This window comes from Neovison vison, chromosome 14 (genome assembly GCF_020171115.1).
Source record: "Neovison vison isolate M4711 chromosome 14, ASM_NN_V1, whole genome shotgun sequence".
Classification (NCBI taxonomy): Eukaryota; Metazoa; Chordata; class Mammalia; order Carnivora; family Mustelidae; genus Neogale; species Neogale vison.
In genome coordinates, this window is record NC_058104.1 from 7,302,709 (window position 1) to 7,327,228 (window position 24,520).

Sequence of the window (24,520 nt, forward strand, 5' to 3'; positions counted from 1 at the left end):
CCTCACTGGCTTGTTTTAGATTACCTAAAAAAATAAATAACTGTAGCTCATAGATAGGACACAGAAAAGGTAATGCAACTGATCTTTGATATATCACTGCAGGTGAGATGGAGAAATAATTTATCAAGGTGGGATGGGTAATGTGCTAGGTGAGAAGTCAGAAGTTAACTATACAACTTCAGGTTAGCCTCTTTATCTTTCTGGACTTCAATATTCTCAATAGTGAAGTCTGGGAGGTGTTCTAAAGGACAACTGATATTCTCTTCAACTCACTTCTTTTTTGATTCTGGGTAAATTTTGGTGGAAGGAAAGGGAGGAGAAAGGACTGCATTCATTCTCATATCCTCACATCTGCCTAGTATCCATTCATTTTCTCCCTTCTTAGTGTAACGAGTTTGAGCAATTTGAACTCAACAGAGTTGGGGAACTTGGTTAGTTGGACCAATCCTTTGGTTGAAAATAACTAAAAGCTGGATTTTTAAAAATTCCTTAAAAACACCAAAGAGCCTGACAAGGTTGTATGAAATTACTAGGGAAATTAGGAACTTAGAGAAATAAACCGTATGCCAAGGCCACACTTGCCTACCCAGGGAATTGATTTGTTATTGGCCTCGATCTCTGAAGACAGAGATGTTCCAGTGACTGAGAATTTGATGACATAATTTATCTTCATTCAATGGTTGGGATAAGGAACAGGATCCATGTCCACAATGAATTCCTTATTTAATATTTGTTGTGTTCAAGGATTGGATGTTCTGTCTGGACCAAAAACTATCATTGTATAACAGGGTTCGAGATGAGCTTTTAGATCATTAAACTACTTGACATGACCTCTAAGTTCTTATTTCACAACCAGAAATTCTTAAGCCATATTCCCTAGTCCTCCCACAGGTACTAAAAAAGATTCGCAATTTTGTTGGCTAGGTTCTCCCCTTCATTCTGCCATTTACTTTCCCGGTTGCTCTCATTTCTTCCAACAGTAAGGCACATTGTGAAACTGACTTTCAGTATCATTCTTTTCCAATCCATCAACTCAGATACTAAACATGAAACAGGTTAACGTGTTAGCTTTTAACAAAACATTTCTGTTTTAGATTTGTCAAAATAGCCTCCTAAAGGTATGTGCTTATAATGATGATTGATGGATGATTCAACAAAACTTCACTGGGGTCACTTCTATCTCCCAGTTGCCAATATTGGCCCACAGGGGTGGGGGTGTCATAGGAAGAACTCCTGTTCAACCCAGGTCAACCCAAACATAGTCCAAGTGCTGTGCTTGAAGTAAACATTATAGCTCTAGAATTATGGCAACCAGGATACAAGCAACGCTGGAGGTTAATGTTCTCCTTCTTTTGCTTTGCATTTCCAAGATTCCATTTACAACGTCTGTTTCGTGTTTATCTCTGTGGCTTAGATGATGACTGAGGTTCCATAAGCCGTGTTAATTGCAGTGATGAAGAGAGAATAGTTGAAGTTTATCCCAGTAGAAAAGTCTTTTCAGGCTTATTCTGTTTTTTGCTCCTTTTCCTCAGAGAATGCCCTTTTGAAGTTTTCATTCTCAGGAGCGAGGCTATTCTTCCATTCTCTACTTCCCTAAGAGGCAGTCAAAATCAGGAGGGCTTTTGTTTCTGTTGTTTCTCCTGGACACACATATTTCTAATGTATAGTTAAAACTGCAATATAGTTGTCTTGCCTGTAGTTTTCAGAAGCAAATTAAGCTATCAATAAACCTTCTGGTTTATTGATCAAGAAGTTAGGAGTCTTTTACTCTAAATTGGCATAGCACCTATTCATGGGAATGACATCTGTGGGGCACCTACAACAATACATCTTTCACAACAAATACTGACTGTTTACAATGTGCCAGGCACTATTCTAGAGCTGGGGATGCAGAAGTAAATAAAAACAAAGTATTTATCCTTTATCATTATCAGTTGAAATAGTATTTCCGGGCCAGTTTACTCTGTGAATATAATCTTCAGCAAGACTTGAAACATTGTGAATTACATTTATGTAATAATCTGAGGATTAATAATAAATTCAATTGCAGAGGAAATGGCAATCTTCCCAACTCACTACCCTCCCCACCATACCACCTAGCAAACACATATATTCTTTATATTTCCACGTTTAGGTGCTTTCCAAACCAGGACTCATGTTATTGCTTATTTGTTTAAAAATAAAGATTAAACATCAAAACATTAGCTGCAGTTTCAAGTAGCATACTCAATGCATATTTATTTTTTTACAGGGTTTGGAAATTGAGAGAATTCTTTTTAGTGCCAAAATAGCAAAGAAAAATATGAAACACAGTAAAAAGAATGAAGTCTAAGCTTTGACCTAAAATGCTACACATTGACTCCGATTCTTTTTCCTTTCATATACCATGAGAGGTTTTTTTTTCCTTTTTTTTTTTCTTTTGGCATTAAATTGACCTTATCTGTCAAATCCAAAGACTCAAGGCTGCAATACAGCATTATGCCTTTGTTCTCATAACCCTTTTATTACCTTATGTAGTTTTCAGGAAGCTAGACTTAAAAACCAATCATAACATAGAATCTCTTTCCACCAAAGATTTTTCCTTTATTTTAAATGAGTTTTTAAATATTTTGTGATGAATTCCAACCGGAGTTCATTTTAGTTGGGCAGTGAAAGAAAGATCACTTAACTGGCTCTTGTTGGGAAGAGGAAAGAAAATCTTAATAGAATTTATTTATTTGGGCTGCTTATATTTAAAGGAAATGTTCTCCACCCCCTTCCACTCAGATGGGCTGTTCATTAGCTAGACTGAATCACATAGCAAAAGAAGAAAGAGTCTGGTTGGAGGAGGCTGCCACCTCTGCAACAAAAGCAGTGACATACACGAGGGTTTAATTCACTTCATGTGATCTCGAGCTGAGTGGAGATGGCAACAGGACATCTGGGACATAGAATAGTGCAGTTCCTCTCTGATTAGCAACCTAAAACATGCAGTCTCTTTGCACCTTTCATTCAGCTAAGGTGAGGCTGGTCCAGGTATGAACATCAAGATTGCTGGGGGAATAAATAATTCAGCTGAGATGAAAGAGGCAATAAGAATTTTAGCTCAAAGCTCAAGGAGGGACTGAACCTAACATGGTGAGAATAAACAACACTGGAAAACTTGTTTTGGCTCTGACCCTCTATTATCCATTGCTCTTAGGGCTCAGACGTCTGATAGTACTCAGAGAGAGGTTCATTCTTTTAAATTTCACCTTAACCCCCACCAAGTGGTGTTACAGAGCCAGCAGAAAAAAAATGCTAACCCTTCCTCCACCATTTCTGTAACACTTCCATCTGGGTATCCATCTGGGAGAATTTCAGAAAGTCTGGAATGTGTAGACGTTTCAGACACAAATTCCCACTTCCCTTTGCTCAATTAAAACTGAACATTGTTACTACTTACACTTGTTCATTCTTGCAAGTAGCTACTCTGGTCACTTGGCCAAAATAATGACCCTGTCTTTCCCTATGGAGGTTAGGTGAGTGACATCTTCTACCAGAAATGAGATAAATTTATCTTAAGGTATCCTTGGAAACAGAGAACAGATTTGGAACAGAGGACTAAAAGTCAGACATTACTAACTGCATATCTTGTTTTTCTCCAATGGCTTCGACTTTTCCTTCTCTTGCCTGCTTCATCAGACACCCAACATTCCCTATCAAGTACCCGTTCCACTATCTTCTCTAAGGGCCAGGTTAAATCCCAACTTCTCCATGAGCATGTCCCCTGCCAATCTAACATAGTGACTTTCTTCCTGCAAAATCATAGAATAAATCATACATTGAGCAAAATCTCTGTTTGTCTTCCACAGCACTATCACTGTTGTGCACATCCAACAAGGTATTTTTTTAAAGGAGAATGTACATCAGACCTAGGTGTTGCTCTCAAGGAGCTTGTAGTCCAGTAGAGAAGATAATTATAATATAGACTGAAAGTAGTAAAAGAAATAAAGAATGCAAAGATAAACTACTGTCCTTTACAATATTGCTTCAGATGGAACAAAATCAGGGTAAACTTTGTGAAGAAGGTAACATGTGCAGGGGTGTGAAGGATGAATAGGCTATATGGTTCTAGAATTGGCAGAAAGGTCATTCCACAGGTAGGAAACAACCTAAATCCTCCAAATCTGGAGGATGTAAAGTGTGGATCATGTGTGAAAAGCATCAAATAGTTTCCTTGAATTAGTGTGAAGTGGTGAAGGAAGATAGTAGAAAATGGGGTTGGATAGGAAACTGGGGGGCATGTAATGGAGACAGAAGAGTTTACAAATCTGCATAGGGTAACATGGAAGTTTTCTGTGTACAGATGCTAAATGCTTCACAGTTGTGGTTCAGGAAAACTGGCCCGGCAACAGAATATATGTTGGAATGGAAATGGTAGAGTTGGAGAATCTAGCTAGGACGCAGTTGTATCGTTTAAAACAGGAGTAATGAGGTTGTGGCAGTGAATGTAGAGTTGACATATTGTAGAAGTACAACTGGAACTTAGAAACTGAGTAGAATTTGAACGGACTAGGAGGGTGGGAGAGAAGACACAGGTAACTCCACAAAGTTTTCAATTTGAATGACTTGGAAAGCATTAATATGTCCCAACAAGGAGTACAGGAGGAAGGAAAGAGGAATGAGGAAGAGAACAATGAAATTAGTTGAGGACATACTGAGTTAGAAGTGGTGGCAGTATTTCCTTGACAGGTCTCTCCAGCATGCAATTGGTTTATTATGTTCTGGAGCTCTGTACAGATCAGGGATAGAGTCATTAACCTAGAGATCATAGCTAAAAGCATAAAACTTGTTAAGGTAGAATAGTGAGAGAAAGGAGAGAGATCATGACAACTCAATTTGGGGCACATGTATTGAGGAGGTAGGTAATGGAAAAAGATGAAAGAAAGAGAAGAGGAGAAAAGAAAAAAAGAAAGAAAGAGGAAGGAAGGAAAGGAGCAAGAGGGAGGGAGGGAAGAAGAAAAAGAGAGAGAGAGAAAGAGGGAAGTAGGGAAGAGAGAAAGAGCTCTGAAAGCAAGGAAGAAAGCCAGAAGAACACAATATCATAAAAACCAACAATGGAAAGTTTTACTTTAAAAAAAAAAAAAAAAGCCATACCAATGTTGCATGTTGCAATGAGTTCCAGGAGAATCACAGAAAAATGGTCATTGGATCCGGTGTGGCAAATTGTAGATTTTTAAGAAAGTTGTTTTTGAAGAGATAAAGCATTTTAAAGGGTTATTAATGAGTAAATTAGGGAGTGGTACAGAGGAAAGAGTCCTTAATTGGGAACCAGAGAACATGAGTTCCAGCTTGGTCCTGCTGTTAGATAGCCATGTGACCTATTAACCTCTTTTAAGCTGTTTCCTAGAATTCAAAATTCTATATTTTAAATTCTATATTCTATATATATCTTCTGACTCTCATTTTCAAAGATTCAAACAAGCTAAATGTGTGCTTAAACCAAACGGAGATAGGGGGCTACATACAAATCTTTATTGGATAAAGGTAAAGTTCATTACTTGTGAAACTTGTGTAAAAGCAAGGCACTTTCCAAGTGTTTCCTAATATAGAACAATTCAGACTATATTCTTCAATTGTTTTCTCCACGCAAACTTCCTCCACCCCATCTCCATCTTTCCTCCCTCCCATCCCCAGTCTACTGGTCTTTACTTTTAAAAACCTAAGCTAAGATAGTATTCCTAGTTTATCCAGCAACTTGTTCTATTGCTTGAAATTAGAGTGCCACCAAAACCCTTTTTGCTTATTGAAATCTATTGGGTAGCTTTATCAATCAGTCCCCAAATCATGGCTTTTCTGCCACATGTGATCGTACATTCGTAAGGAACACTGTCTGAAACTCAATGTCTCCTATCTTATACTCCCCAAATTAAACCAGAAACACGTTATTCAAGAAGAACCCAGAGGCACTGAAGAAAAAACATTTGCTTTATTTGGGGGCCTTAAATCTATTGGGATCCCATAGCAATACAAACTCAGAGTCACTGAAATGTTAAGGACTGTAAGTCTTTTAGTTAGGTTCAGGTATATGGCCGAGTGATATAAGCTAGTGGAGGTGTGAAATAGTTTGGGAATCCTATGATTAAACACAATGCTTTATTTTAACACACACACACATACACACACACACACTAGGACAGGATAACTTTCTCCAAGATGCCAGTAAATTTTTCCAGAGTTCTCATCCCTTGCCTTTCCTCCAAAGAGGCTGGCCTGCTCTTTCTCAAGAATTTTTGCTTTCATTTAATTACAAATGGATATTTGGAAAATAAAGGAAAAATTTAAACTCTGTTTCTGAACAAAGTAAGTTCTGAAATAAGTTCTGAAAGAACTTATATAATGCAGCTCTAAATTCAGTAGAGAAAAGGAGGGGGAAAAAAAAGGACAATTAGCATCTATTGTGCACCTGCTATATGCCGAACATGTTCACATACATTATCTCACTAGGCCTGACAATAACATTTTGTAGTAAATTTAGCTTTGGTGTTAGAGATAAGAAAAATGAGACTCAGAGAGGTTAAGCTATCCTCTCAAGGTCAAATGGCCAGTTATAAAACTAGGATTGAAACAAGAGCAGAAACAAGATCCCAAAGCCTGAGCATTTTCTACTCTACCATGCCGTTAGTTCAGTCAGTGAAAAATTCACACTCGAAAAGGTCTTAGCATTTTGGGCATAAAAGAGTATTTGTTATAATTCACTAGAGCCTCCAGATTCTGTTGTACCTGCACTGAATCCTACAAAAAAGAGGAAAAAAGAAAAAAAAACCAACAAAAACACCCCAAAAACATCACACACTCTTAGATCCCTTTCCAACTGAAATTCAGCAGTGAGGACAGTTCCTGAGTCATGTTCACAGAAAGCTGTCCTTGGATTCTGTTATTGAGCTCACACCCCTTCTTGACTTCCCAAGTGGCACTGAGAAAGAGAAGAGGAAATGTAAGAAAGTATAAGATGGGATCCTCTGACACCATGGTGGAAATTAGCACATTTCCCAGAAGACCGAGATAAAAATGCATGTGAGAAGAACAAGGGAACCAAACAGATGGGGCAATAAAATGGAGGCGGAATGAGCTCATCAGGATTTCCAGCGCACGGCTGAAGTCCATACTGGGCTCTCAGCTGACCTGGGAGCCAGGAGACATAGTGAATGAGTGGGTGGTTACTATGCTGCAGCATCAGTTACACTAAGAGATTAGGTGGAGCTGATTCACTGCTGCAAATCTGCACGACTTTTGTGGAGGAAAATCTGTGGGCCCTGGTCTCTGCCACTCGCATAACCATCCTTATGGATAGCATGAGTCAGATATGTAGGCTCCTTCAGGTAGACAAGGTTGTTGCGCTGTGAGTAAACCAAGGACAAGCTTTCATGTCATCGACAGCGGGTTTTTTTTTTTTTAAGATTTTATTTATTTGTCAGAGAGAGTGAGCACAGGCAGACAGAATGGCAGGCAGAGGCAGAGGGAGAAGCAGGCTCCCCGCTGAGCAAGGAGCCCGATGTAGGACTTGATCCCAGGATGCTGGGATCATGACCCGAGCCGAAGGCAGCTGCCCAACCAAATGAGCCACCCAGGCGTCCCTCGACAGCAGGTTTTAACCACAGCGACAGCATATCTTTGTGTGAAGGTTAACCTGCTGTATCCACAAACACCCCACCTTCCCAGACTCCTCCTTGCTTACAGGTGGTTCATGACAGAAACAGAAAGGACAAGGCTCTGGAACGTTCATCACACTGAACAGTGATTCTAACTATCAGCTCTCCAGCATAGCCAGGGGGTCTTTGGAGAATCTAGTCTAACCCCCTTAGGTTATACACTGGAAACGGAGGTCCAGGGAAAAGAAATGACTTGCCCCAAAACATTTAGCTAGTGACAGAGTTGGCATTAGGACTTGGTCCCTGTTTCCCAGCCAGCAGACTTTCCCACTGCACCAGGAAAACAAAATCAAACCCTAAATAGCATATAATACCCTTGTGAACTGAGCCCTCTAATTATACTGCCTCCAAAGGAAATAACATCTTAAATGCCTCAGTCTCTCGATCTTCGGCAATTTCACTGATCATTTCTCATATTAGAATCCCTTTTGAGGGCGCCTGGGTGGCTCAGTGGGTTAAGCCACTGCCTTCGGCTCAGGTCATGATCTCAGGGTCCTGGGATCGAGTCCCGCATCGGGCTCTCTGCTCAGCAGGGAGCCTGCTTCCCTCTCTCTCTCTGCCTGCCTCTCTGTCTACTTGTGATTTCTCTCTGTCAAATAAATAAATAAAATCTTTAAAAAAAAAAAAAGAATCCCTTTTGAGAAATTTAAGAGTAATTATTTTGGGATATACGCTTTGTTATTTTTATGGCTTCTTATACACTGCTTTCTTTGTTCAGGAGAAAATTAGAATTCTGGAAATACACTTGGCTTTATTTAATTATTAAAGGAACAAGTATCTCTTTCAAGTAGTTGCAAATATAAATGTATCAACCTGTGTCAAGAATGGATATATGAACAATATAGGCTATGTTACTCTATTTTCACATCCAATTACGATCCACCTAGATCAGGGGAAAACAAAACAAAAACAACAACAAAAAAATACTCATAGAAGACCTATAAGTGAAAACTGAAAAGTGAAATCCTTATCTGGGTAATTCTGAACATGTCTGGATATGGTGCCTTATGGAATCACCTAAAATGTAATATTTTATAAAATGCTTTGCAGCCTTACTGCTTTCATTACAGCAGTTTGTGTGTCTATGGGCTCACTGGAACTTCTGGGGTTTTCAAAGAACTGACCTAAGGATGCAGGAGGAATGAACCTGTTCAAGGTCATATTTACTAGGTGAAGCTGACAGCTCCTGGTGTTGCAGACCAACAGTGGCATTAGCCCATGACCCGCTTCCCTCCACCCCCACCTCATATCTTTCCTATCAACGAATATTCTTACCTGAACCACCATCACTTCCACTGTCCTCTGCTTTAGGTGTTGTATAGACCAGGTTTTCAGTCTCTTGATGTTTATCCATAAAAAGATTTTCATGAATAGAACTTTTCTTGTAACTTACATAGTCCTTGAAAACCCCACAAGTATTTACATAACAGAAAACTATTGTTTGAAGTGCAAAGCAGGTCAAAATTTGGTTTCTGGAGATTAATCACTGCAGTCTATTTTATATTATCATAATAATTTCATTTAGTTTGATACAATTTGTTTTCAGAATCAACCTCAGCTTCTGTGCACAAGCGACAAATCCATTTCGTTTCTGGTATAATGGATAATGTGATTAATGACCTTGCCACCGGATTTCTTAAAAACACCGAGAAAAAAAAAATAAAGTTTCCATTTATAATGTGCAGTAAACCAGCTCGGTCTGTAGCTGTGCATCAAAATCTCTCTGAACTTGTTGGCAAGCCACAGCCAAGATTTTGAAACAAATTGGCTCCTCCTGCCTTTTGGGGTTTCTGTCCAAATCCGGGCTCTCCCAAGAATGTGAGGGCAGCGGCCTCACACTGGGAAACGGAACCTGCGGGCAGCCGGCTTACGAGGGTGGGGCCCGGCTTTCCTCCGTGGTCTCTCCGGGATGGCTGCGCTCCGATGGACCTGCGGAGCCCAGGGCTTGCTGAGTAAGTTCACCACCTGCTGGGCTGTCGCCCGACCAGCACGGAGAGCTCCGCCGGTGGCCTCGTGACGCCGGCCCCCGCGCCGTGCCCTCGGCGGAGGCGGTGTGCGCGCGCCCCCTCCGCGCAGTCGGCGTCTGGCGCGCGTTTCCGGTCCCCGCGGACCTCAGAAGTCTTGCCCACCGCGGCGGGTGGCGCTGGGGACCGGGGAGGTGGACGTGCACGCGGCGGGCGGCCCGGGGTGGCGGGGTGGGGGGGCGGTCGTCGTGCGTCTCCTTCCCGTCTTCAGGGCCAGGCGACCGCGGTCTTGACGAGGAGGCCCTCGCGGCCCGCGGGGGTCTCTCGACGGCAGCCCTGGGTTGAGTTCCTCCCGGGGCTCCTCCTCACTTTCCTCGCTTGGGAAGTGTGGGGGGGGGGGGGTCCCCACGGGGGCGGGGGTGGCCGCAGAGCGAGGCGTCGCGCCGAGCCGGAAGCTCCGAAGCCGCCCCGGGGAAGTTGCCGGCTTCTCTTCAGCCCCCGACGCCCACGTCCTCGGGTGGGTCTGAGGGGCTCCTGGACACGCGGCCAAGGCTCGCGAAAGCACCCGGGGCGGCTTCTTTTTTCCGTTTTCCTTTTCTTTCTTTCTTTCTTTCTTTTTTTTTTTTTTTTACCTCAGTCCTCCCTTTTTGAGAGCCCCGGGACCCCGCGCTAGCGCCCCCGCCTCGGGCCCACACACGCGCCCGCCCGCCGAGAGAAGGCGCCCCCGCCCCGCCCCCTCGCTGACGCGCGCCCAGCCGGGCCAATCAGAGCTCGCGGCGCTGCGCCCCACGCGCCGGCCCCCCCCACCCCCAGCTTAAGAAAGGGCGCGCGGACCCGGGCGGACCAGAGCCGTACGCGGAGCGGAGACAGCGGGCTGCGGGAGGCAGGCGGTTCCCTTAGCTCCCGCGCTCAAGCTGCCCTCGAGCGGCGCGCCGGGCCTCAGCCCGCAGCTGAGGCGCCTCCGCCGCGCGCCCCGACGGCGCCCGCCCGCCGGCTGATGCTGGAGTGAGCGCTGCGGCGACGGGATGCTAGCGCTGCTGGCCGCCGGCTTGGCGCTCGTCGTGGCCGCCGGTGCCCAAGACGGCCCGGCGCCCGGCAGCCGCTTCGTGTGCACGGCGCTGCCCCCGGAGGCGGCGCGCGCCGGCTGCCCGTTGCCCGCGATGCCCATGCAGGGCGGCGCGCTGAGCCCCGAGGAGGAGCTGCGGGCTGCGGTGCTGCAGCTGCGCGAGACCGTCGTGCAGCAGAAGGAGACTCTGGGCGCGCAGCGCGAGGCCATCCGCGAGCTCACGGGCAAGCTGGCGCGTTGCGAGGGGCTGGCAGGGGGCAAGGCGCAGGGCCCGGCAGCCACAGGCAAGGACACTATGGGCGATCTGCCGCGGGACCCCGGCCACGTCGTGGAGCAGCTCAGCCGCTCGCTGCAGACCCTCAAGGACCGCCTGGAGAGCCTCGAGGTAGCCTGAGCGCGGGGCTGGGTGGGGGGTGATTCTGAAGGGTGGGAAAGATCCGAGGCGCGGGGCAGTGGTGGGGCGTGTGGTTCTGCCAGCCAGACAGTGCGGGACACAGCAAACTGAGCTTGGGGTCGGGGGTGCGGGTTGGTTCTCTCTCGGGTTCGCGAACTTACCTGCGGGGCTCGCATCCCACCCCCAGCCCCTACCCCCACCCCCACCCCGCTTCTTGCCTAAAGGAAAGGGTTAACACCCCTCACCCTCACCCCCCGCCCCGCACCGGGACTGTCCGCCTTGTGGCCAGTCACTTCCCGGGATCCGGTTGAGCGGACCGGGACGGCCTCTTCTCTAAATGTCCGAGACCCCCGGGGCCGCACGCGCTCGCAGAGGCTGTGCCGGGTGACTTGCGGCTGCCGGTCAGCTGTCCCGGGCGTCCCGTGTTTCCTTTTATAAATCAGGCCGGGCTGGACCGGAGCGGGCGGAGACCCCAGGGTCGCGGCGGGGAGGCGAGCGCGGGCGGGTCCCGGGCCACACGCCGGTTGGCGCCTCGGAGGAAACCTGGTTTTAACTTCAAAGATGCTCTGCCTGCGAATTGCGCCGGTTCTAAGGTGCCCTTCCAGGCCGTTTTGGGGGAAGGGACCTTCTTACGTTTCTCTCTTGGAAGGTGTATGCAGTTTGGAACTTTGGGAGAGAAATCCTCATTTAACTTCCATCTTTCCTTTTGAACCCTATTTAAGAAGTGTGGAACGTTTCTGTTAAAAAACGTTTACCAGAATGCTCATTAGCAGAACTAGGTTTCAATTACAGGTGGTAATTATTGCAAAATTATTTGAGGATTTCCTGTGGCATGATGGCTAAATACAGTATTTCCAGCATCTGTATATTCCTTGATTCGGTATGATTAATAGCAGCTAACGTTTCTAGTTTACTAAATATATACCAGGCATATTATCTAATTTTAACCCTTCCAACAGTCCTTTGAGGCAGATCCTCTTAGCTGCATTTTACAATTTGGAATGCTTAGAAAGGGGGTACATAGCTTGCCAAGGATTCATGGCTAGCCAGTGGCAGACTGCCTCCAGAGCCAGCATGATGATAGAGGAGGAGAAGGCATAGGAAATGAGGATTTAGCAACAGCATTCAAAGCAAAAATTCCTGGAATTCAGAACTGTCACATTTTAGGTCTCTCATTTTCCAGTAACCTCTCTGCAAGCATAATTATTCACCTTTGTGCCTTATTGGGAATTGGGGGCTGTTTCCACTTCTAGATGAAGGCTCATCTGCTTTAGTACCATTTGGTTAACTTTTTTTTTTTTTTAAATCTTCACTGTGTTGTGATCTTTACCCAAGGATGGTAGATAGTGATTAAAATTTTGAGTTTTTAGCAAGAGAAGGAAAATAGCTTTCTGAGAGAGGAAAATGGAATTCGTAACTTTCAAAGATTGCAGCAAGGTAATTCTTGTTTGACTTTGAAGTCCTTTCCATACAAAAAAGAAAAAAGAGTCCGTGAAGTGCTCCCCTTCGTGCTGTTGGCACGATTTAATACTCCTGTTTTGGAAGCTTCTCCCTGTGTGGTTGGGCTTTTAGAGCTACATTTCACAATTTCTTTTTAAATGGCCTTAATACTTCTCCCTCATATGTCCCTCTCCCCATCTAAAAGCACCAGCTCCGAGTGAATGTGTCCAATGCAATGCTGCCCAGCGACTTTCGAGAGGTGCTCCAGCGGCGACTGGGGGAGCTGGAGAGGCAGCTACTGCGCAAGGTGGCAGAGCTGGAGGACGAGAAGTCCCTGCTCCACAATGAGACCTCTGCTCACAGGCAGAAGACAGAGAATGCCCTGAATGCTCTGCTGCAGAGGGTGACTGAGCTGGAGCGAGGTGAGTTCCTAACTAGCTTCTCTGTCGCCCTCTGGCTGACATCCCTCTCAGCCCCCCACCCCCACCCCATTGCCTTGGTGTTTGGCTGCAGTATAAGTATAAGGGAAGCCAGGCTCAGTGAGGCAGAGCAGGCAGAGGGGGGCTGGCCCCACAGCCACCCATTTACAGACAGGCCACTAGGGCCCTTGAGAGAGTCGTGACCCCTGCTTGCTGACTGTTAGCACCTGGCTCTGCTCCTGTTTGCTGGGGTCGGCTCTGAGCCTGCTCTTGGGTCATCTCTGAACCTACCTGTCCTATGTGCAAAAAGCCGCAGCATTCTCTACCATCCCAGCAGGTCTCCACTTTCCCTTCTCTGTTTCTCAAACGAAGTGTTGCTTTTTCAACTTGAGGCATCTCCCGTGGTGTGCAGGGGGGTAGGGTTTCTGCCTGACAGTTGCCCAGCTTGACGGCCTTGTTGATACATCTTCTGACCTGGTGGAGACTGAAGGGGCCTGTTGCTGCTGGGAGCAGCCTGCTTTCCATCCCAGACGGTGACCCCCAGGGTGTCTGCAGTGACGGACCCTACATGGAGGTAGCTTGCAGCTGTTTGAGCAAACAGTAGCGTGATTGAGGATGGTCCTCTCAGGAATTAGCCCCCCTTCCCCGCCCCCTGTTATCCGTGGGAAAGCCAGTACCCTCAGGACCAGCGTGGGCAAACAACCCAACCCTGTCCTCCTGCCATGTGGACATTTCAGTCACTTCCTAACCAGACCTTCAGTGGATTCTGAGTCTCTTTCTCTCCTCTGCTCACACTGGGGTGCGTGAGCTTCTCCCATGGGGGACAGGAAGGGAAGGGATCGAGGGCCCTACGTAATTCAGACTGCATTATCAACCCCCAAACTGCCTAGTGGCCTGGGAGTGAAGTGTACGTTTGCTGATAGTGGAGATGAAATTGTAATCTTCTCAGAGGCATCAGCCTGTCAAAGACAGTTTCTCATTACTCGACTTCATGAACTGACAGGAGAAGGTCCAGCTGTGCCTTTAGTGACTCTGGCAAGGGAGGGCCAGATGATCAAGGGGATGGTGTGTCTGTTCCATTTTATTACAGCAGCTCCCCAGAAGTCACAGGTCTCCTTCAACACTGTCCTGCTTTCCTCCTTCCTTATCCTTCTCAGAAGGGGTGGGTGACTTGCCTGTTAGACTTGGATTCTTGAGTTTCTGAAAGAATTTCCTCTCTGCCTCACCTCTGCCAGGTGACCTCAGAAAATTCCTTAGGTCTCAAGAGCCTTCCCTGAAGGCAGAGCAGCTGCGGCTGCAGCCTTTCTTGCCGACAGGAGGACAGGAAGGCAGCATCGGGTCCTAGGTGAGGGTGGCTTGCCTTCCCTTTCCCCAGCCTCACCCACAGTGGAACCTGGCAACATGCAGGCATACCACAATCACTTAGTATCTTGAAGGGGATAGCTGTAGAACAAAAAGAGAGCTCCGCCAGAGACCTTGCTGGCTGTATACCTTGCCTGGCTCAGTGGCTGAATTGCTGCAAGAATGTAGGTTAACAGAAGCCTGCCGTGTTAGCGTGTGCTGAGCACATCACCCCTGTGAGAGAGGACTTGACTTATACCCATTACACAGATGAGAAAAATACCCTGAACCTTCGGCCAGAGGTGCATCATTTGGGGAGAGGGGACTGAGTGGGACCTGGGCCACCGGCTGGTGAGCAGCAGTGGCAACATGGCTTTGACCACCCGGCAGCTGGCTCTGTATGACTATCCCTCCCATCCCCAGCCAGATTCCAGCATCCACACTCTTGGTACCTAGGTTTTATGGGAAGCCCTCAGAGCTCATCTGGCACAGAAAGGAGGTTCATGTTCTAGCTAGCACTGAGCCCACCACGAGAACTCTAGAATCCTTCTGTGTGTTCCACCCAGCTCTGGAATGAATCTTTGAGGAAAGTGATCATCTGCCGACAAATTTGTCTTCTGAGTTTCTATCTGTCCTATTTGTGATGAGAATAAAGGAATATATAAACTCCCAGTCCCCCAAATAAACCAAGAGTGGAAAATACATTCTGTTCCTCAAAACATCCTGCTGAGCTCAGAGGAGATGGACCTCAGGCATATGCAAAGTAGGGGGCTTTGGGGACTCTGGCCCTCAGTCCATCATCTCCTGCCCATTATGGGCCTGTTCAGAGCCAGACACCAGGCTGCGACTTCCACATTCCGTGTCTTCCGTAACCCTTGCAACCACTGTGTGAGGTAGCTATTAGTTATAGATGAGGGACTGAATCAGAGAACCAAGTGATTCGTGCATTCACGGGCCCAGCAGGTTGCAGAGCTGGGGTTGAACTTGGTGGTGACCCCAGAAGACAAGATGCCCAGAGGCTGCAGCCTGAAGTGGCATGTGGGCTCCAGCCCCACTGGGCCGGAGGCTCCTGAAAGCCCAGGGGTGAGCATCCGATGCTCCACACAGAGGCTTGCGCTGCCTGAGCCCACGGATGCTCGTTTTCTCTGTCGTGGGATCTGCTCATCTGCAGGAGCCTCCAGGTTCCGGGCCAGCCAGCCAGGGACAGCCCACCTTGGAGTTGAAGTAAACGTTGCCACTGAGAAGACAGAAACTGTCTCTCTTTGGCCCCAGCTGCCCCCCATTTTCACTTGTCTGCCACCTGCTGCCTCTGATTTATCGGTCAGGCCTTTTAATGCCCTAATTGGTTTTAACGAAGTTTCCTCTAAACCTCCAAGCTGTTTGATATAAATAGAGGGCACCAGCTTTCCGGGTGTGGGCCCCTCCTCTGCCCCTTGGCTCTCCCAGGTCTAATTAAACCTATCTGTTGTCACCTAGCTAATGATATTACCGACGCTGAGCCTTATTAAATCAGCAGGCCTGCCCACCTGCAAGGATAGAAGCCATTTCTCTTTATTAGCTAATCATGCCTTCGTGAAGAACATGGCCATTTGCAGATTAGAACTAGTGGCTGCACGTAGTTGAGAGAGGGACTTCTGTTCCCTACTCTGTCTTTCATTAGCTGTGTGACCTGTGTTTGAGTCCCCTCGCTTCTCCAAACCTCAGTGCCTCAACTGCACAATCCACAGAATTGGGGACGGGGCTTCCTAGTCTCAGTTTTGCTCCCGCCTGTACCCGGCATGGCTCCCCTCGTATTCCCCAGGTGACCAAGCCTTCCGAGCCCTCGCTAGGTATTCAGTGACTCTGCAGATGGGGAGCTCAGGATGGACCAGATAAGAGTCCACAAGCAGCAGATTCAAGTAAATAGTACCCATAAGGCCCAGAGGCTAGTCTTTCTCTGCTGCCTGTTCCAGAGGTTGAAAGGGTAATGCTGGGCCTTGTGGCTTTTCTGTGCAGGTCTTCCTTGCGTGGGGGTGAACCACGGCACCAAGAGCTTCTCTTACACGTTCCTGACTACAAAAGCAAATGAGTCTGGGGGATCGCAGTGGAGAAAGGGTCATTCGTTGTGGCCTCTGTTCCTTAGAAGGGACTGATTTATACACTCCCATGAGACACAGGCCTGTCTGGTTCCACTGGTTCTGGGTCCAGAGAGCCTGCATGTTTCTCATGGTGATGGAGTCCCTCTGGCCCCTTGTGGATGCCTAATAAATACTTGTTGAATGAGCGAAGGGTGTTCAGGCTCCTTCACCAGAAGCATCCGGTCCCCAGGTGAGAGGGAAGCTGCTGCCGTGACCCACTCACAGAACTGGGTGGTACCTGGCAAACCTCAGAATCTGTGATAACTCGAGATGGGGACTTGCCTTCTGTGTGTTTATTTTTATTGTTAATTTGGAGCTTAAGTCAGAACGATCAGAAATTACTTAGACCCAGTTAAGCGTACTAGTGGCTTTCAAAGATTTGGGAAGCACCATTTACATGAGGACAGTCAGGGGCTTCTCTTCAGTCCCAGGCAGTCCCCAAGGGCTCAAGGCTCTGGCTGTGGCTGTTCACCTCAGCGGGGAGGGGCACCTCTGTCCTCTGTCTCTGACTGGCTCCAAACCGCAGGAAATCATCAACAGACACAATCTTCTCTTGAGGAGGAAAAGGCAAATCATGAACAAAGTGGTTCATGTGAGAGATTTAGTCCAAAAAGCCACTTCTGAGTTAAGCTATAGTGTCCAGGCGCCCATGTGGACTCCTTTGCCTGGGGGGGCAGTGATTCTTCAGGGTGAGAAGTGACAGGGACTTACTGGCTTGACGAGTATCTATCAATCAGGTGTCTAGGTCCCTGTTAAGGACTTTTTGCCTCTAAGCCCAAGCCCGGCAGGGCCCCAACCCCGCCCTTGCTGAAGGAGCTAAAGGGGCTAGGATTTTAAGGAAAGGGCTGAAGAAGGGTTTTCTGGCTTAACTAGAAAATTAAATTCAACTTGTCCTTACCCGCTTCTTCAGGCTTTCAAGAGCAAGGCCAGTCTTGTTTACTTCTGGGCTGGTAGCACTTTGCACCGTGGCTCCCCAGTAGCAGGTGCTCTGTTGCTTGAGGGACTGACCTGGGGGAATTTGGGGTCCAGGTGAGCTGTGGCTCTGGGCTGCGCTGGCAGGGAGTAGGTGAACACACCATGGCCTCTCTTCTCCACCCCCCAGGCAACAGTGCGTTCAAGTCTCCCGACGCGTTCAAAGTGTCCCTCCCCCTGCGCACAAACTACCTGTACGGCAAGATCAAGAAAACACTGCCTGAACTGTACGCCTTCACTATCTGCCTGTGGCTACGATCCAGCGCCTTGCCGGGCATCGGCACACCGTTCTCTTACGCGGTGCCTGGGCAGGCCAACGAGATCGTGCTGATAGAGTGGGGCAACAACCCCATTGAGCTGCTCATCAACGACAAGGTGAGGCCTGCTTGGATGCCCCCATCACAGCAGCAATGGTCAGCCTGTGTGGCTTCTGACAGCTGGCTGCAGGGCTGTCCTCCTCACAGTGGGGACAGCTCTGCACCAACTCAGTCCCACTGTGGCCAGCTGACTGGGTAGGCGGCAGGGGCAGGAGGCCATGGCTGGTGGAGACCCAAGCTGTGAGTCTGGCCTGGAAGCGGCACAGGGTCCAGGCCAGGTGCTGTGGGAGGAGTAGAGCTGGGGTCTCTTGGGCCAGCCTGAATGGTCACAGGCCCTTGGGCCAGTTACTCAGGACTATTCCCCAGGGCCATACTGATTAGGGGAAGGGGTCTGTGTGTGGCCCTCTGCGTAGGAAATTTTTTCAGTGTATCTTTTTGGGGTGGTCTACTGGGGTACAAGTTACAGTAAAACTTTGAGTAAACAGTCCAACCGGTTTTGAAAATGCATGCACTTGTGTGATTTCCACAATTAAAATATGGAAATGTTTCATTTCTCCCCTATTCCCCCCCAACCAAATCTCATTCCCCTTTGTGGTCAGCTCCTACCCCCTACCCCAGCCCATGAGAACCACTGATCTGTTCCCTATCTCTATAGCCTTGCTTTTTCCAGAGTAAATACCCCTTTTTAATAGACTGGCTGGTTTCAGCATTCGAGAGCGTGGTCTTCTCAAGACCTCCGCTCTGGGCATCTGCAGGACCTCCAGGAGCCCCACTTGAACTTCCATTCTGAAGTCAGACTCGGCATAGCCAAAGAAAATGTGTCCTGACGTCCTTGCTGGAGCTGAGCGTTGGAATGGCTGCTCCAGCTCCCTGCTGCCTCTGCCCTGGCCCCTTACTCTGGCGTTACTGAACCATCTTGGATGGAGTTGAAGTGGGAGATGCCGTGGAATCTCCTCACGGGGCTCCTTCTAGTGGTGACCATGTCCCTGAGCCAGGGATTAATTGTTCTAAATAACGCCCTTGGACACAGCAGGGCCAGAACCTTGTTTTCCTCTTGGGTTAGGCGGCACATAAACAGCCAATTCCTGGGAGGAAGCCGCGGGTTGCTAGGATACCAGCAGTAACAACAGGATGGCACCTGGTTGGGCTGGGCTGTAGTGCTCACGGGACTGCTGGAGGATGACGTGGGTCAGAAGTGCCCTTCCTCCTGCTCCATATGGGGGTCCCTGTGTGCACCCCCAGCACACACTCCCATGTAACTGTAGGCCTTTTTTTTTTTTTTCTACAGAGGAGTACACACAGTCCACAAGTGTCATGATGGATGTTCGTGAGCCTCTGTCTAGAGTGTAGATACCTGTTCTGACTGTTTCCAAAGAGGCTGGCCCAGTAGGACCCTGACTTCCCTTCAGGCCCTCTGGCAGGAGGCATTCAGACTCAGCACAGCAGGGAGGGGGACTTGTCCTTCACCTCACATCTGTTCAGTCTGGACAGCATCCTGGACCCTCAGCAGAACCCGGACCAGAGGTGTCCCCTTGAAAGCTGGGCCACCCTGGGTTCAGGGGCCTGTACCCAGGCTACGTGCCCTTTTCCTCTTAGGTGTCTGTGTCACACAGTGTCCCCTCCCCAAGGCTTTCTGAAGGACGGAGTTGCCCATGTCACCCAAAAAGCAGAGAAGGGGAGACCAGCAGGGACCCTGCAAGATGGGAGCAGTAGGACCTCCAGTCCGTCTGCAGGTCAGACTTCTGGAAACCCGGAGGGGGTGCCTCACCTGCACTTTGCTGTCCGCAGGTTGCGCAGCTGCCCCTGTTTGTCAGTGACGGCAAGTGGCATCATATCTGTATCACCTGGACGACGCGGGACGGCATGTGGGAAGCGTTCCAGGATGGGGAGAAACTCGGTACTGGGGAGAACCTGGCCCCCTGGCACCCCATCAAGCCAGGGGGTGTGCTGATCCTCGGGCAGGAACAGGTGAGTGCAGGGGGGCAAGACGGGAGCACGCTGCCAGCCGAGCGAGCGGCACAAGGCTCGGTTGGCCCCGGGCCCCCTGGTCAGCTGTCTGCCTGCCCGACCCAGCCCCTGAGGCGGGACTGTGCCGGCTCGCCCCGTGCTGTCTTATGGCCTGAGGTTGGTGTGGTGGGTTCAGAAAGATTCCAGAATGGAGTCCAACCCAGGTGAACAGGAGTGTCCCTAGGGTCATGCTGTCGTGGAGTGACTTCAGGTTCTTTCCAGACGTTAAGCCTCTGCCAGGCACAACATCGATTCAGGATGCCAAAAACTGATAGGGCATCTTCCAGGAGCTGCTGGATCAGTGTTTTAGGGGACTCAGGGATTAATTGTTCTAAATAACGCCCTTGGATGTGGACCTGTGGGTGCTCAGCACCCTGGGGGAGATGGGGGTGGGAAGGTGATTTCAGAAGCTGCCCTCCAAAAACTTACCCGGTGGGAGAAGGGAAATGTACATTGCTTGTCTGCTCCTGGGCAGGTAAGAGTTGATGTTTCAGCCTGTGCTTAAGGTTTGCTGAGGGCCTGTTCTTCCCCCTCACTTCCCTGGGAGAGGCTGGGAGTCTGGAGACCGGGAACTAGTGCTAGCTTTGGGAGTTTGGACAAAATGTCTTAACACTCGAGCCTGGAGCACCGTGTCGAGGAGCCCCAGGATGTGAAGGAATCAGGGGTCCTGAGGTGTAGCCAGCGTTGGAGGGAGTCGGGAAAGTGCCCCAGTCTCCCCATCTCCCTCCCAAGTTGGCATCCCTTCCCAGAGGCCATTCACAGTCCAGGAGAATTAGCAGACCTGTCCGCTTTTTGAACCTGCGCTGATGGGGTTCTGTTCCCCCCTCCCCAGGACACCGTTGGGGGCAGATTCGATGCCACGCAGGCATTCGTGGGGGAGCTCAGCCAGTTCAACATATGGGACCGCGTCCTCCGTGCACAAGAAATTATCAACATTGCCAACTGCTCCACGAACATGCCCGGCAACATCATACCCTGGGTGGACAACAACGTCGATGTGTTTGGAGGGGCTTCTAAGTGGCCCGTGGAGACCTGTGAGGAACGTCTCCTTGACTTGTAGCTGCCTCCGGCTCTGTCTAGGCCAGGGCCGGGCTGTTCCTTTCAGAAGTGCAAGGCCACCTCCTCCCCCAGTTAAACTGTGTACAAAGCCCCTGCCAGAACGGGCTGGGGCCCCCAAAGCTCATTCCCAGGGAATCTCGAAGGCCGAGGTTCTGTAGCGGCCCCTGTCACTGGATTCTTTGTTCCTTACCAAGATTATGTTGTTTTGAGGGGGGAAGCAGCCCTGAGCTTGCAGGTGGGGAGATCTCTGACTTCCTGCTAGGGGTGGGGGGCTGAAGGCCCTTGAGGCTCCTTGCAGAGCCCCTGTCATTGCTAGCACACCGCAGCCTTGTCCGCCCTCTTGGATGCTCCATGTCTTGTGTGCCCCTTCTGTCTGTCCCCTTTAAAGGCTGTGCGGCCCTCCTGCTGGAATATCTGTGTCCCCTGTGTATAGAGTATACCCTGCTGTCCCCTGAGCACGTGGCAAAGCAGCCCCTGCTGCCCACAGAAGGGCCTTTCTCTTAGTGTTCTTTACTAGGCTGTGAGGAACTCTTCAGCTCAAGGAGGGGGGCAGGCTGCCCGGACAATGCCCTGCCTTCTCCAAGATGGAGGGGGCGTCTGGGCCTCCAGAGGGGGCTGGGAGCAGGAACGCAGAAGCGAGTTCTAGAGAAGGGCTGTGGCAGCTGTCCCTCCCCTCTGTCACCTCTCCCTCAGACCAATGCTTTGATGGAATCATCGCTAGGAATGGCTTCTTTGAAAAGCCTCTTTTCTCCACCGGTGCCAAAAGTTCAACTGCAGCTTCCACAACCATTCGGTATGGTCAGGGGGGATTTATTTTTTCCCAACAGAGAAGAACAGCCATTAGCAGCCTTCCATTTTTAATGTCTTGCCCCACTGTGAGGAATGTGCTAGTTTTAATTCATGTTGATTCCTGTAAGCATTTGACTGTCTCAAGTATTTCCCCCAGAACTTTTTCAGGAAATGGGAGTCATTTGGCTGATATTTGCTTAGTGACTCCAGGTTGCTTAATTTATTGGACAGAGGTAGTAATTTATTTTAAGGACAAAGTGATGAAGTGGGGAAATTTATAAAGCTAAATATTATATATTTTATTTTTCATACATGTTTGAAGTGCAAATATGTGGAAATTCCATTTGTAGGACCAAGTTGACATGCCCATCCTAACATTGTATGCTACAAGAACTCTTCTGATGATGGAATTTTGATTAAAGTGCACTGGAAGATACCTCCGTATCTGTTTGCTCCATGTTTGGGGCTGAGGGTAGGGGGTGGGGCTTTGCCACAGTCCTTAGGTCTGGGGCCGGTGTCTGGCGGACCCAGGGGCAATGATGTGCTTGGAGGGAGAGGGGCGTGGTGCAGGGCTGAGCCCTTCCCTCCTCAATGCCAGGCCCAGACTGTGGATGTCCCACAAGCTCTGGCCAGTCTCCTGGTCTTCAGCCAGCCCCTGTCTTCTCAACCAGGAATCAAACTTAACCTCGATGACCTCCACCTCCCTATCCCAGACCTGACACCTGTTGGCCACCTACTCTGTGTTCTACATACATCTCATTCTCTCCTCCTAACAAACCCCTGAAAGTGAATCCCGATTTATAGGTGAATGCTTGGAACAATTGAACAGTGACTTGGATCACACGGCTAGTTGAAGGCAGAGCTGGGGTCAAACTGGCCTATGGCTCTGGAGGCCCCATCCCTGTTGTGATGTCTCTCGTGATGGCATGGCTGACTGGGAACCGTGGCTCGGTGCCGCGGCCCGGCATCACCAGTGTCGTACTGCATGTCACTCACCCAGGAAGAATCAAACTTCAAAATTCGAGATAGGTTCTACTAAATGTGTGTTGCTTTCACATCATCATGAAGTCAAAAAATTCTAAGTCAAGCCACTATAAGTCAGGGACACTGAAAACTACAGAACATTAATTCTTTTTTTGTTTTTAATATACTACATAATTGAGAGAAAGAACACCTAAATAATTGGATTATTTAGACTTCATAGTGTTGGGATTGCCACTGTGGACACCTGGTGGGGAAAATGTGGTTCAGATGTCCAGAAGATAATACCACACACACCCTGAGAAGGTATGAAAAGGTTGATCACATAATGAGAACTTTCCGGGGAGATCAGGGTGGCACCCACACAGTTCCGAAATAGCTTGAGAGAGCAGAGAAAGAATACTGGCTTGGTTTTTTATGGTGGTTGTGTGTAGGACCAGACTGATGATTCCACTGTGTGGTTTGCACAACCCCCTGCTCTTCCCAGCCCCCTGCACAAAGGAAAAATAATTTAGATTCTATTACTCGCCCAGACGTGGGGTATGATGGAAAGAGGAGAGATGAGGCTTAAAACTGTCAGTAAACATCAAAAACTAGACACATTACTACAATTCACCTCAGATGTTTGATGGATGGCTGACATGTGCCATGTTGCATTTAATCAAATTTGAACGTGTTTAAGTAAGTCATTACGAGGTCTATAGCTTGAAGCTGGTGGGGAGGAGAGAATTCTGTTCAATACCTGTTCGAGGGCCCAGAACTGGGTATTTCGAGAAGTATAATGTGTATCTTGGTCATGCTTAATAAGATCTGGAACTCTGAATGAGAGGAGTACTTTGGTGAATTCTTGTTTTATGGCTTTAGTAAGTAGTGAGATATGTGTGATCTTGATTTATGGTTTGAGTATCTGTGGGACAAGAGATTCCCAGAGTTCTTTACCCCAAAACAGGCTACCTGGCTCAAAAGTAAAAAATATATATATACATGGGTCAGTTGTTGGCCAGGGTGCCCAGTGCTAAAATGTCTGTCTGAAAATTTGACCAGTTGTGCTGAGCCTTGGGTCCTACTATTCTTTGGGGACATCCTGGTTAAGGTATAAAAAAGCAGCACTAGCAGGAGCACTAGCGGGAGCACTAGCAGGTGTCATGGTGGTTATTCTATCTGTAAAGTGTGAGAACTCCCTTTGCTGTTTACCCAGCCGATGGCAAGTGGCTTCGAGGGGTCTGAGAGAGGAGTGCACCAGGGCATCTGGCAAGGGACTGAGGACAGGGAAGGCCACCCCCTGCTGCAGATGGGATGTGCCAGAGGGTCCAGCTCTATTATGTAGCAGAAAGGCCTTGGTGGCCATGCTGAAATTATTGCTGGGATGTTGCTTTTATGACCCAAGACCTAGGAACAGCTGGGTATGGGAGGTCTCAGGCCAGGACCTAGGACAGCTACTATTTCCAGGATCTAGTATGCAATCAGCAATTGAAGTTCTAATGACATATAGCTTGAGGCCAAGGAGCCCAAGGGTAGCTTAGATGCTCCAGAGGCTCCAGGAGGCATGGGAGGGGATTGCTGAGGCCTCTGTAGAGAAGAACCCTGGAGGCCGGGCACTCTTGGGAATGCTTGTTGCATTGCAATTCACACAGATTCTAGAACCTTTTCTTGTGAGGCCCCCACCTGAAGTGGGCGATTTACAAGTAACAGCACAAGTGAGCTTAAAAAATTTTTGTAAATGCAGAATGCACTGCTTCCAGAACCCAAAGAAGTCCTAGAAGATGTTAGGCTTGTTTCAATGCTGTAGATGCTGAGGTAACTATTTTTTGGCAGTGTCCATGATGGAGTGGCCTTCAGTTTACCAAAAGATCTTTAGGGATTTAGCAGAGATTTCAGGGTCAGTGGTGGGGAAGGAGGTACAATGATCTGCTAGAATTTAATCAAGACATGGATTCGGGGCCCCTGGGTGGCTCAGTCGGTTAAGTGCCTGCCTTCCACT

General features: G+C 48.5%; 1 protein-coding gene across 1 annotated transcript; it reads left to right on the forward strand.

Annotated features, from left to right (window-relative positions):
* The first annotated feature begins 10,662 nt into the window (after positions 1-10,662).
* On the forward strand, positions 10,663-21,994 carry NPTX2 (neuronal pentraxin 2). Its single transcript, XM_044232630.1, has 5 exons — positions 10,663-11,088; positions 12,743-12,959; positions 17,517-17,761; positions 19,492-19,671; positions 20,543-21,994. The coding sequence occupies exons 1-5, from the start codon at positions 10,663-10,665 to the stop codon at positions 20,768-20,770; spliced, it is 1,296 nt and encodes a 431-aa protein (XP_044088565.1). The 3' UTR covers positions 20,771-21,994.
* Positions 21,995-24,520: the final 2,526 nt, after the last annotated feature.